This window comes from Hemitrygon akajei, chromosome 3, assembly GCF_048418815.1.
Source record: "Hemitrygon akajei chromosome 3, sHemAka1.3, whole genome shotgun sequence".
Taxonomy (NCBI): Eukaryota; Metazoa; Chordata; class Chondrichthyes; order Myliobatiformes; family Dasyatidae; genus Hemitrygon; species Hemitrygon akajei.
In genome coordinates, this window is record NC_133126.1 from 103,183,937 (window position 1) to 103,197,992 (window position 14,056).

At 42.8% G+C, this 14,056-nt stretch overlaps 1 protein-coding gene across 3 annotated transcripts in view; it reads right to left on the minus strand.

The window, feature by feature from the left end:
- Positions 1 to 634: 634 nt before the first annotated feature.
- Positions 635 to 14,056, minus strand: part of rtf1 (RTF1 homolog, Paf1/RNA polymerase II complex component) — a 207,508-nt gene continuing 194,086 nt past the window's right edge. For 2 of the 3 annotated variants that reach the window (XM_073040540.1, XM_073040538.1), the window contains 2 exons: positions 5,540 to 5,660; positions 635 to 2,860 (listed from right to left, as the gene is read on the minus strand). In XM_073040540.1, the coding sequence (XP_072896641.1) occupies positions 2,754 to 2,860; positions 5,540 to 5,660 (228 nt within the window). In that variant the 3' untranslated portion in view covers positions 635 to 2,753. The remainder of the gene's footprint in view (positions 2,861 to 5,539; positions 5,661 to 14,056) is intronic. The other variant, XM_073040539.1, reaches the window with a different exon arrangement.

The window sequence follows — 14,056 nt, forward strand, 5'->3', positions numbered from 1 at the left end:
ATTGTGAGAGTCTTTAGAACAGGGGTAAGGAGGAATTTTTTTAGCCAGAGAATAGGGAATGCCTTGTCATAGACAGCTGGGAGGCCAAGACCGTGGATATATTTAAAGCAAATATTGATAGTTTTTTTGATTATGGTGAGAAGGCACATGGGGTTGAATGGGATCTGGGATAAGCCATGATGGAATGGCGGAACCCACTCGATGGGCTGAACAGCCTAATTCTGCTTCTATGTTTTATGATCAGCAGCTACAGGAAATGTTTGACAGAGGTAATTGCTGCTAAAGAAAGTCCTACTGGTTATTAAATACGAGGGTTCACATACTTCTTCCAGCCTGCACTGTGAATGATTAAACAATGTGTTCAATAAAGACATGAAAGTACCATTGTCTATTATTGTGATTTAGATGAAGATTAGACCACAGTTTATCAGTAATTAATGCATAAAAAAAGCAACTGCAAAGGGTCACAAATTTTTTTATTGCAACTGTATGTACACAACATCCACCACCGTGCCCTTTTCAAAAATCTCAATTAAGTTTGTAAACTGCAGAGAGCTACACTGTTAAATGCTGGTCGAAGAATCTGACAACATGAAAGTAGCAACTGGATTTAAAATAACCAATTGACCACAAGTTATACAAAGTTTTAAGTTTAATTCAATAGATGCAAAGAAAATGGTTTTCAATTTTGTGCAAGGTGAAAACTAAAATCAAATGAGGAACTAAAGTTATATCTCTTTGCCTGATAACAACTTGATCTGAGTACTTCAAGCAAATATTTCACGCAAAAAAGTACTTCAAAGCATTTATGGCAAAGCTAAACACAAAACTGAAAATAAAGAAATCTGCAGATAAGTTGAATTGAGGAGGTTGGGAGGAAGGTCCTGAGCAGTATTAACTGACCTGGGTTGAACATTGTTTTGCTGGAAACTCATTGTGTTAAGAGATTCTGTTGCTAGACTTGCAATCCAGAAACCTTGATTATTAGCATCAAATTAAAGGAATAAACTCTAGATTCCAGTTTAAGAAAATGCTTTCTATAAAGGTTAACATTAAACTATCAGATAGTTGAAAAATTTCCTGAAGTAACTACAGTGAACTTCAGGAAATTAATTGCCATTACCTTGTATGTTTTTTACATGATTCCACTCCATACCATTAAGTTAACTGCCTTCTGAAGTAGCCTAGCTATCCTACTGAGTTGCAACAGGAACAGCTCCCAGCATCTTTAGTAGTGCACTACATGCATTCTGTAGAGATAGTTAATGAATGTCAGACTTGACTGAACATTCACTTCCCAGAATTAATAAAGTGGAAGCAATTTTTTTATTTTGATGTCCACTTTAAAAACATACAGTAATGTTAAAATCTGACTGAACATTAAAGTAGAAAATGCATTTAAAATGAACAGCCAGATAGTGGATTAGCATTTTATTATAACACTACCATGTAGTGGCAGGAATACAGTACTACAAGAGTACATTGCTTTCAGTTTCAAATTTTGCCATTTGATAAATCGACGGAGCACGCTTCACTGTCAACTGAAATTAAAGCAGTACAAAGTAGGCCTTGCTGGTTTCATCCTGGAATACCAGAGTTTACCACAATCTTCATATGGCCTCCAACATTACATAAACCAACCTTTTAACTAGCACTTGAAATGAGCAAACATGGAACAACATAGCTCCAAGCTTGTAGAGTTTAACCACAAAGATGAAGCTTGCTGTAGCAGTAAACATAGAAAATGCTGATGGAAATAGTGGATAATTCTGACAAAAGGCGATAATAATTCTGCAGGACATGACCATGCACTACATTTGAAAACACACTCCTGGGTTTCTTTCAGATACTGATAAGTTTATTTTAAGAAAGGAAAATACTTCTTGCTTTTGGTTTTCTTTAAAAGTCAAAACAAAATAAATGAAACTTCTTTTTAATTTTAAGCAGCCCAGGTTAATGCTCGAGGTGCTATGATTACACAAAAAGGTCAATGTACAGGGCTTGAGTGATCAGTAGTATTTAAAGACACCTCTCCGAACTTTTGGGAACTCCTGTTTGAACTTGTTAAACCCAATCCTCTCAATTTGCCAGAAGTTGTCTCAGTGACTGCTGTTTGGAGCCTCAGCAAATGTGTGATCAAAACCTTCTTTATCAAATGAGTGAGATGAATCTTGGTGAATTTGTAAAGAAAATTTCCAGGCAACTTTGAGTTGGGTGTTTTCTCAAGAGATGGGGAATCTGACAGTTGAAATTAGGAGGAAAACAAATTACTTCACCGTTTATAGTAGCCAACAGGTGTGATGTGGTCAGGCTGCACTTCGGCTATGGATGTTTGTTTCTGTTATCCATTTAAACTACATGTACATATACAAATCAAGACCGTACAAAAGTGTTTCCTGTATACAAGATGTTCTCATGGAAGAGCTTTGCATCAAAGCGAGTTCACTCAATGAATAAATCAAACCGTCCCCTCAAATGAATGTCTCAATCCCAGTTAAGATTAAAAAGACTGCATGTTTACTGAGTGGGATCTCTTTGCAGCCAAGCACTAAAGAATGACAGAAAGCAGCACTCAAGTTATTTTGACTAAAGGGAAAAAAAAATCACCAGGCATTGTATTCTTTTTATACAACAGCCACTCTGTCTGTATTGAGACAGACGGGCAAACTCAGTCTTTAATGTCCGCTTGCTGCACTTAGCCACTGCCAATGAGACAGACACATGCAAGAACTGCAGCAGCAGCGTGGTACCCTTCAAATCAGCCCTCGGCGTTTTTTGTAGTCCTCCAGGTTTAGGGATCGCCTTGGGGTTCCGTCTTTGACAGATGGAGTTTTCGAGCTCACTGACAATGACTTGGATTCTGTGTCAAAAGAGCAAGAAAAGATGGTTAGTGAACCTCAATATTAGCAAACAAATAGCATTTGTGGAAAGAGTCAATGTTTCCCCAGAACTGAGAAAAAAAAGAGGCAAACAACATTTAAAACATTTAGCTGAAGAAATTGTGGAGGCATTAACAGTGATCTTCCAAGAATCACTAGACTCTGGAATGGTTCAGGACTGGAAAATTGCAAATGTCATTCCATTAAGGGAGGAAGGCAGAAGAAAGGAATATATAGGCCAGTTAGTCTGACTTCAGTGACTCGCAAGACGTTGGGAGTCCATTATTAAGTATGAGGTTTTGGCATATTTGGAGGACAGGATAAACAGGCCAAACTCAGCATGGTTTCCTTATGGGGAAATCTTGCCTGACAAATCTTTTGGAATTCTTTAATAAGTTAACAGACAGGATAGGCAAAGGAGTCTGTGGAATTGTTGACTTGGAATTTCAGAAGGTCTTTGACAAAGTGCCACAAAAAGGCTGCTAAACCATTGTTTACCTATGGTGTTACAGGAAAGATAATAACATTGATCGAAGACTGGCTGACTGGCAGGCAGGAGGCAAAGAGTGGGACTAAAGCAGGCCTTATCTGATTGGCTGCCAGTGACTAGTGAGTGTTCTGCATGGGTTGGTGTTGGGACCACTTTTCATATTATATTTCAATGATTTGGATGGCGGAAGTTTGTGGATGAGATAAATATGGATGGGGGGCAGGTAGTGTTGAGGAAGCAGGGAGTGTGCAGAAGAACTCAGACAGCTTAGGAGAATGGGCAAAGAAGTAGCAAACAGAATACAGTGTAGATTATTTTTTAAATGGGAAGCAAGTTCAGAAATCAGAGATGCAAAGGGACTTGGGAGTTCTCATGCAAGATTCTCTAAAGGTTAACTTGCAGGTTCAGTGATAAGGATGGCAAATTCAATTTTACTATTCATTTCGAGAGAACTGGAATGTAAAAGAAAGTATTTAACGCTTGGAGCATTGACAGCAGTTTTGGGTCTCTTATCTAAGAAAGATGTGCTGATATTGGAGAGAGTCCAGAGGCGGTCACAAGAATGATGAGTAATGTTCGATGGCTCTGGATCTGTACTCACTGGATTTTGAAGAATGAGGAGGGGATCTCATTGAAACCTTTCAAATACTGTAAGGCCTACAGTGGATGGTGCTTCATATAGCGGGGGAGTCTAGGACCTGAGGGTACAGCCTCAGAATAGGATGTCTCTTTCAGAATAGGACGTCTCTTTAGAACAGAGATGAAGAGAAATTTCTTTAGCCAGAGGGTGGTGAATCCATGGAATTCATTGCCACACTGCCATTGGCCAAGCCACTGGGTATATTTAAAGCTGAAGTCAATAGGTTCTTAATAATAAGGGCATCAAAGGTACGGGGAGAAGGCAGGAAAATGAGGTTGAGAGAAATAATGAATCAGCCATGATGGAATGGAGGAGCAGACTCGATGGGCCAAATGGCTTAATTCTGCTCCCATGTTGGCCTAAAGGATTGGCCCCCTATCCTCGTGCCAGAGAAGGGTTGGGATGGAGATCCAGAAATTCTGAATGACACACTCAGTAATGGCAGTAATGCTTACGGTAGAGATGTTAGTGGGTGATGAAAACAGAAAGGATGGAATCTGCTTGGTCCCCAGAAGTGATTATCCATTCCATTCTACCCTCAAGTATCAGAGGTACTGCCTTCCATCTGAGACATGGTATTTCCCAGATTGAGTTGAAAGACAACAACGTACCACTGTATGGTTTAAAACATGGCATGGTCTGCACATGGTATGGACTGGATTGAAGTAACTTACATTTACCAATACTCAAGATTGCCAAAAATTGCAGAGATTTGTTGACGTAGTCCAGCCCATCATGCAAACCAGCCTCCCCTCCACTGAGTCTGTCTATATTTCCTGCTTGGTAAAGCAGCCAACATAATCAAAGGCCCTCACATCCCAGACATTCTCTTTCTCTGCTCTCATCTGGCAGAAGATAAAAAGCTTGAGAACATGTAACACCAGGTTCAAAGACACCTTCTATCCCATGGTTATCATACTCTTGAATAGATCTCTTCGACAATAAAGGTTAAACTCAATATCTCAAACTACCTCATCATTTTATTTGTCTGCTTGCACTGCACTTTCTTTGTCACTGTAACACTATATTCTGCATGTGGTTTTCTCTATTCTACCTTAATGTAGTTGTGTATGGCATGATCTTTTTGGATGGCATGCAAACAGGAGCTTTTCACCGCAACAATAATAAATGAGTATCAACTGTACACCCATCACATGGACACTCTCCCTGGGTTGTGAATACCTAATTACTATGCACCACACACATTTAGGAGATTGGCAGGATGAATTTGCCAGCTGTTGTGAGTGGGAATGGAGAATTCCCTTGTGCCTTTTTTTAAAAACCAACCTCCACCACCCCAAGGCATAACACTCAATTGGTGTTTTCAGCTGAGCAGAACGGAGAGATCTGACCACATTAGCTTGCAAGAATTCACTCAAGAACCAGTAAGGCTAGCTGGCAGTGGCTCTTCTCTTGCCTGCTCAATCTCCAATCACTGTTGTTTCTGTGATATTCCTAGTTACAAACTGTCCTTTGGAATAAAATCTGGTTGTAATCTTAGGACAACCTGTTATGTTTTACAGGACTTACCTGCATTGGGTACTTGCAGATCAATCTTGATATCAAAGTCATGTGCCTTGAAGAGGTCCTCAGAGAGGTCAGAATTAGTTTTATTATTGCTGTCCTCCTTTTTACTGCTACCCTGATCCTGCTTAAAAAAAAAATCACACACTAGTTAGAACATAGCAACCACTGTATAAATCTTGCTTTAGTTCACTTTTAGCCATTCTTCGAGTGACATGTTACAACTAGTTAATCACTGCAAATTGGTCTACCACAAATTCAGTTGAGAGAGGAGGAAAATTTCACTTGGCCCTCTTAATGTTTCAGATCACTGGCAACACACACAAAATGCTGGAGGAACTCAGCAGATCAGGCAGCATCTATGGAAAAGAGTAAGTACGCGACGTTTTGGGCAGAGACCTTTCTTCTAGTCCTGAAGACCTTCTGAGTTCCTCCAACATTTTGTGTGTTGCTTTGGATTTCAAGCATCTACAGATTCTCTTATGTTTTTGTTTCAGATCACTAGGATTTTGTGAACTACAGGCACAGAATGTAACATGGTGATGATAACAAATTTTGTTCAAAAACAGACTGGACTGAACATTGAATATTGCTGGTTACAATCTGTTCTGCAGCTGTGGAGTAATGACTCTTCTCTGCAGAAACAATCTATTTGGTTAGAATATTAACAGTATATTCTATACATCACCAATGAGCAGAAGGAATGTGTAAAGGAAACTAGAGAAGAGTTGCACTTCATGACTTGAATTATCCCAATGTAAACTGGGATAGAGTAAAACTTGTTACTTGCTATGCAACCATTTGCAAATCCCAATGGGATGGCAACTGGCTACCATATTTGCTCAGCAAACACGAGGAAATCTGCAGATGCTGGAAATTCAAACAACAACACACACAAAATGCTGGTAGAACACAGCAGGCTAGGCAGCATCTATAGGGAGAAGCACTGTCGACATTTTGGGCCGAGACCCTTCGTCAGGACCATATTTGCTCTTCCTTTTTCTCCACCTCTCCCCAGCCTCATCAAACACCCACCTCCCTAGCTAAGCCTTAACCAGCATGCTCACAACAGTGGTGCGGGACTAGCAGATTTTATAGATGACTGAAGTTATTCAGTGTTAATACACCAACTTTTTTTTTCAGATCTTGAACAGTATTATGATAACTTTTCCAATGGCCCCAGTAATTTGTGGGGGGTGAGAACTGTGGGTTTCAAAGGACTGTGGGAGCATTACCTGGTGAGTCAGATGGGGAACTAGAGTAGAAACTCTCCCCCACCTGCCCATCATTCCTCAGCCTGTTTCACCCCTCCCTCACAACCCTTTATATCAACTATCTGCCTTCCGTTCTGATATACTGTCTTGGATCAATTTCTATCCACAGATGCTGCCTGACCCACTGATTTCATTCAGTTTATTTTTTTGAACATATGTTCTTGAACTATCTAGAACATAAGATAGCCCTCCAGCCCATAATGTTGTGCCAACCTTTTAACCTACTCAAGGATCAATCTAACCATTTCCTCCTACATAGCCCTCCATTTTTCCATCACCCATGTGCCAATCTAAGTTTCTTAAATGATCTGAATGTATCTGCTTCTATCACCGTATGCACTCACCACTCTATAAACAATTTACTTAAGACTCTTCCCTATACCTTCCTCCAAATCACCTTAAAATTATGCCGCCTCATATTAGCCATTGCACCTTTAGTCCCTAGTGCATCGATGAGACTGTGCTGAATGTTGTTTTTGAGATTATACATAGATATATGCTCTTCAGCCTACAAATTTGTGCTAATCACCAAGCACCCCCTCCCCCTGAAAAAGCACAAATCCTAACCCATTAGGGTCTCCCTACATTCCTTTCAACTCCCACAGATTCTACCATTCATCTACATACACTCTAGCGCCACTTTATAGTCAACAGTTTAACTATGAACACACCTACTTTTGGGATGCAAGAGAAAAACTGTGAAGAAAGATAGAATGTGCAAAATCCATATCGACAATACTGGAGGGTCAGGTTTGAATGTGTTTGCTGAACAGGTATTTCCAGAGAAGTGTGAGGTGGTACACTTTGGAAGGACAAACTTCAAGGCAGAGTACAAAGTAAATGGCAGGATACTTGGAAGTGTGGAGGAGCAGAGGGATCTGGGGGTACATGTCCACAGATCCCTAAAAGTTGCCTCACAGGTAGATAGGGTAGTTAAGAAAGCTTATGGAGTGTTAGCTTTCATAAGTCAAGGGATAGAGTTTAAGAGTCACGGGGTAATGATGCAGCTCTATAAAACTCTGGTTCGGCCACATTTGGAGTACTGCATCCAGTTCTGGTCGCCTCACTATAGGAAGGATTGTAAAGGGTACAGAGGAGATTTACCAGGATGCTGCCTGGTTTAGAGAGTATGCATTATGATCAGAGATCAAGGGAGCTAGGGCTTTACTCTGGAGAGGAGGAGGATGAAGCGAGACATGATAGAGGTATACAAGATATTAAGAGGAATAGATAAGAGTGGACAGCCAGCGCCTCTTCCCCAGGGCACCACTGCTCAATACAAGAGGACATGGCTTTAAGATAGGGGGTGGAAAGTTCATGGGGGATATTAGAGGAAGGTTTTTTACTCAGAGAGTGGTTGGTGCATGGAATGCACTGCCTGAGTCTGTGGTGGAGGCAGATACACTAGTGAAATTTAAGAGACTACTAGACAGGTATATGGAGGAATTTAAGGTGGGGGGTTATATGGGAGGCAGTGTTTAAGGGTCGGCGCAACACTGTGGGCCAAAGGGCCTGTACTGTGCTGTATTGTTCTATGTTCTACGAAGCTGTGAGGTAGCAGTTCTACCAGCTACTACAGTTTTGTACAGGAGGGAGATGAACAGTGGGGTTTCTGGTGGATTGCTCTGAGGGCTATAGATCTTCCTGATTTCTATTATTAGGGGTTCCTAACCCGGGGGCCACAGACCCCTCAGATAATAGTAAGGTTCCATGGCATTAAAAAAAAGGCTTTGAACTCCTGATCTAGATTCAGGTGTGTGAGCCACTATTTCTAAACTTGCACGTGACACAAACCTTAGCAGTTCGACAAACTGTGGAGAAAAAGGGATTACAATGAGGCAAAGAGGCAAACAGCGATTGGGTAAACTGAGGAGAAGCATGGCAAAGAAAGTTTAATGCAGAGAAGTGTACGGTGATGCAATCTAGCCAGAACAATAAGAGGCAATATAGAACAAAGCTTGCTGATCTAAAAGGTGTAGGGTCCTACGGATATGTACACGCTAAACATTGAAATGGCAGGGCACACCAAAAGTAAGTGTAACACGTTGGGAAAGGTTTCACTGCTAACATAATGCTCTTTCTGTAGAAGCAGTGTTTGGGTTATGGTTAGAGATAATGGCTGCTTTGGAACATGAGCTGAGTCCTTTGTTAGGCAGGAAGGCGCTGGAGAGAACCAGCTATAGGATTCGACCTGGTGGGGGACTATGATTTGATGGAGGAAAGGTCTGCAGTTGACTGAGGATCTGTGAATATGCCTTTTGGAAGAGTTGAGCTCCAACTAGTGCACATTTGGCTGTTTAATTATGATTGGTCCTTTTATGTTATTTTCTTTAGTTAAGATTCATAAATATAACTCCTTTAATCGTATGCAGTGTGCTGTCTGTTATTTCTTGGTGCTGAATTTGTAACAGGGTAGCAAATTGCACAGCATCCACACGAACCAAGGTTTGGGGTGGGAGAACTGTCTCAGTCTCTTGTGTTTGGTGGGACTAGAGTTTGTCTTCCCTAGACTTAAGCAGCCAAGGAAACCCGCAGGGTTTCATTTGTGGGGATATTGTCCCAGATCAATCTCATTGGATACTGTGTGATTGCCCTTGAGCATTGATCTGGTGGGTTGTGTGTTTAAGCCTGTGTTAAACTATTGTCCGGTAAAGTGATTACAATACGTGGTTTAGAACGCAGCAAGGGTTGAGCGGTGGTGCGAATCCATGGGGCTACCAGTAACGAATGCATGTGTATTGAGTGGGGTATACATTCGTTGCCCCAAGGAATTGTTAATTGGAACTTTAAGTACTGTTAAAACATTAGGAACAGTTACAATCATAGAGCAGAGGTTTAACAAAATGGCAGGCAAAGACTTTGTTTTAGTTCAGACTAGCGCTGACGTAACAGCAGTGGATCTGCCTGGTACTATTAGGGCCCCGGGAGAAGGGAGCTTGCGGGCTGTCCATACTTTCTGGGAGAAGGGGAGCGTAGTCGAGAGTGCCAAATCGGAAGCTGAGTCTCCCATAGCTGGGAGTGGAGACTTTAAAGGCAAGTTGCTTTCGTTTCTATGGAGCAAGGGGAAGGTGTGGCCTGATGTGGAAGGTTTAACGAGTCTTCCAGCGAGGGCCGAGCATTCTGAGTTGGTATCAGCCCTTACCTCCCTGGCAAATAAATGACAAAATGCCCAGGTTCAAAGTCCCAGTTATCATATGCTCATGTTCTTGGGAATGAAACCCACCCCTAAAGGGAAAGAGGAGTACAAGACCTGGGTGGAGCAGACTTCTCAGTTGCTGGATGAGTGGCAGTGCTCTGATGACGTAAAAAGACAGCGATTGGTAGAGAGTTTGAGGATGCCAGCTGCTGAGGTAGTGAGATCCTTAAAGACACAGAACCCCTAAGAAATGCTTTTGGAGTGACAGGAAGCCCAATGGAGCTCATGACAAGGTTTCAGAACATGTTTCAGAAGGGGGAGAGATTTTCTACCTACATTTTCCGGCTAAAATGTAGGTAGCCGGAATGGCATAGGGGGCCATTCAAATGGCCGAGGGAATCAGTTAAGGATGGACCAAGTGGCGAAAGGCACACAGTCAGAGGTCTCCGAATGTCTCGTAAGATGTGCCCCCCCCCCCCCAATTGTCAAGCTGATCACAGAAGTAAAAGAGAAGGAGAATGTGATGGACGTGTGGGAGGCTTCCATCAGTGGGGTACAGTCCTCGGTAGTAGCCCCTTTGGCTGAAGTGACCACTGATAGCCCACCCTGGGGAGTGTTAAAGGAGCTCGTGACAGAGTCTAGAACTGAGATGTCCTAGTTGTTATTGGCAGGTGCAGTCACTCCACATGACAAAGCCGACGGAACCGAACCCTGAAGGGATGGACTAAACCGAGGTCTGCTACTGAACTGGGTCCCGTGAGAAGGGGAGCACTGAAGGTTTTGAAGGCAGAAGCTGGAGTAGCTGAGTTTCTTGTTATATTAGTGCTGGTTTGTCCAGACCCAGTCAAGAAGTGCCTGGCCGCACTGGGCTGGATGATGAACATAAATGAGGGACTGTGTGGTAAACACAGTCCACACTAGTTGTGTTACGGCCTGGGGAAGTAGCTGAAGTGATGGGAAACCCCAAAAAGAGGGCCTCTTTCCAGTGACGGTAATGTCTAGTGCCCCATGAGAGAAGCCAGGGAGAAACTCTCTCTGAAAAATGAAAAGTTGACTCCTGAGTTATTCAACTTTGGGGACTCCCCAGTAACTGGACTTTGGAAGAAGAGGTTGATACAGAAGATGTTGAAGCTGGAAGATATTTTCTACTGCTAAGTTTGATCTGGGGTGTTCCAAGAGCACTTGCTACATCATCCGGGTGACAGAGGACACCCCGTTCAGAGAAAGGTCGTGGTGACTGGCGTCTGCAGAGGTGGAGGACTTTCGGCAGCATCTGTCGAAGTTGAACGAAGCTGGGATCATCACCGAGTCCAGAAGTTCCTATGCGTCCCCAATAGCCATGGCCAGGAAGAAGAATAGGAAAGTATGGATGTGTGTGGACTATCGGACTCTGAATAGGCGTATAGTCTCTGACCGGTATATGATCCCGACAATCAAGGATTTGCTGGCCTGTCTGAGTGGTGCAAAGTGGTTCACTGTGCTGGACTTGAGGAGTGGATATTATGAGATCCCCATGAGTAAGGCTGACGTAGAGGAGACTGCATTCATTTGTTCACTGGAACTCTTCCAGTTTGAAAGGATGCTTCAGCGCCTATTGGAAGCCCCTGAGACTTTTCAGCATGTCAGGAGAAAATGGTGGGGGATATGAACTTGCTTGAGGTATTAGTGTTTGGCTCCACTTTGGAGGAACATGAAGCAAGGCTACTGAAGATGCTGGGTTGCCTAAAAACTGAAGGGTTAAAACTTTCCCTGGACAAATGTCATAGATGTCCATCAACTATGTTGGGCACATAGTCTTACTTAATGGAGTAGCTACGGATCCGTCTAAAGGCCAATTTATACTTCTGCGTCAAATCTACGCCATAGCCTGACTTGCACCTCCCCAAAAATGTAACTATGCGTCGCGGCGACGCATACCGCAACAAATGTGATTGGTCTGTTTGGTGGCATCGCATTTCCTCCTATGCATTTCCAGTTGCTTCTTCTTCTCCATTTTTGAATTGAGAGAGGAGAGAAGAAGAACGTGAGTTGTCAAATCTGCCTGCCGACATCCAAAAATATTTGAAATGCATTTCCTTGTCCATGTCTCTCAGTGGCCAGGCAAGCACAGAAAATTCACCCTCCTTCTGCCTCAATCCATTCAATGGTCATACACACCATCTCCTCCAACGTCCTCTCTCTTTTCTGCGTTGCAGTAATTTCAGTAAAAGTAACTCTTGTTCAACATTTATTAGCTCCAACTCCAACATGATACGTTCAGTTTGTCGCCATTGTTTGAAGAACACAAAGAAACTCAACACGAAAAACTCAACACAGTGGCAAAGAAACCCCACCACCAACTAGCATTTTGGCGGTGAATTACAGAGCGACGCAGACACACCAATGCACAAGTATAAATGCTCACAATGGTGTAGGCCACTTGCATAGGCTACGGCGTAGAGCCTACGCATAAGTATAAATCAGCCCTAAGATAGAGGCGGTGACCACGTGGCCAAGGCCCCAAACTGTAAGCACTTTGCGCTCGTTCCTTGGGTTCTGTGGATACCATCAGAGGTTCATGAAGGACTATTTTAAAGTGAGTTACCCTTTAAATCAGCTTCTGTGCAGTTACCCTCTCTTGGGGAAGAAGGGGAGGACGAAAGAAGAGGATGCTAAAGATTATCTTATCTTAGCGCTTTGGAGCCTTTTGGAGCAAGATGGGATGCGAAATGTGAAGAGTTGATGAAGGAGCTGCTGACGAAAGCGTCTGTGCTGGCTTTTGCAGACAGGTGTTTGCCGTATGTATTGCATACAGATGCCAGCAGAGAGGACTTAGAGGGTGTTCTGTATCAGGATCAGGGCACAGGGTTGAGACCCGTCACGTTTGTCAGCCGGAGTCTATCGCTATCTGAGCAAAACTACCTCACAAATTGGAGTTCCTGGCATTGAAATGGGCTGTGGTGGATAAACTAAGTGACTCTCTATATGGTGTCAAGTTTGAGGTGAGGATGGACAACAACCCATTAACTTATATCCTGACCTCAGTGAAACTGGATGCCACAAGCCATCGGTGGTTGGTGGCATTGTCTGTCAATGATTTCAGCCTGAAGAACCTGGCTGTGGGGAGTTGGAATACTGATGCGTTGTCCCAACATGCACACGAAGGGCTTGACAGGGATGGAGAGTGGGAGAGCATTCCTACTCCTGGAGTCAAAGCCACGTGCCAGTTTTCCATCATGGGGAAGGCAAATGAAAGGCAAGGGCATAATCAAGCAGTAGTTCATTTGGGAGCTTCTGATGGTGCCATTCCACAAGTTTACTGCAACCTGACTGCTCTGAAGACAAAGCAGTTGCTGGAACTGACCCCGGGTAAGTGGCCATAGATCAGCAGAATGACCCATGCATATATGCTGTTCGGTTAGCGGCTGAGAAAGGTGACATGGCCAAGCAGACAAGATGAAACACTCTGGGGTGTCTCTACTACTGAGAAAATGGCCCATGATTGGAGTTGAGGAACCAGATTCTATACCGGGTCACATCGCCTGCAGACCAGCCTCTGTGTTTCCTATTAATACAGCCTGACGCCAGCAACATGGCAAATGTCTCGGTTATTATGAATCACTACACCAGATTTGCGCAAGCTGAGGTCACCAGGAGACGCTCATGGAGTGAGTACTGTTTCAGATTCGCTCCATAACCTTTACTTTTTTTAACCTATGATCACCCTTATTTAACTTACTTTTACCTACACCAAAAGATTCTTGCTACTTTTTTGGACTTATCTTTAAGAGTCTATTGTGAATTTTGAAGAAATGAGTACAGAGATGGCTTTAAAATCTAAAGGGCGAGACCCTGGTAAAGATCCTATCGGCAACGGAAAGAAAAAAAAGACCTATCCTATGATATGTTATTGGAGCTCTTAAATGAAAAATTTGAAGAACGACGAACTTTCAAACAAGATCTAAAGGCTTTCCAGGATTCTATGGATAAGACTGATTCAGTAGTTAAACAGCAGCAAACTCTAATCGCAACTTTGCAAGAGGACGCTCGGAAGCGAGACTTGATAATCAACTGGAGCAGAAATGATCTTCGACGATTAAACAGGTGGAAACACTTAAAGCCAAGAGAGTCGAC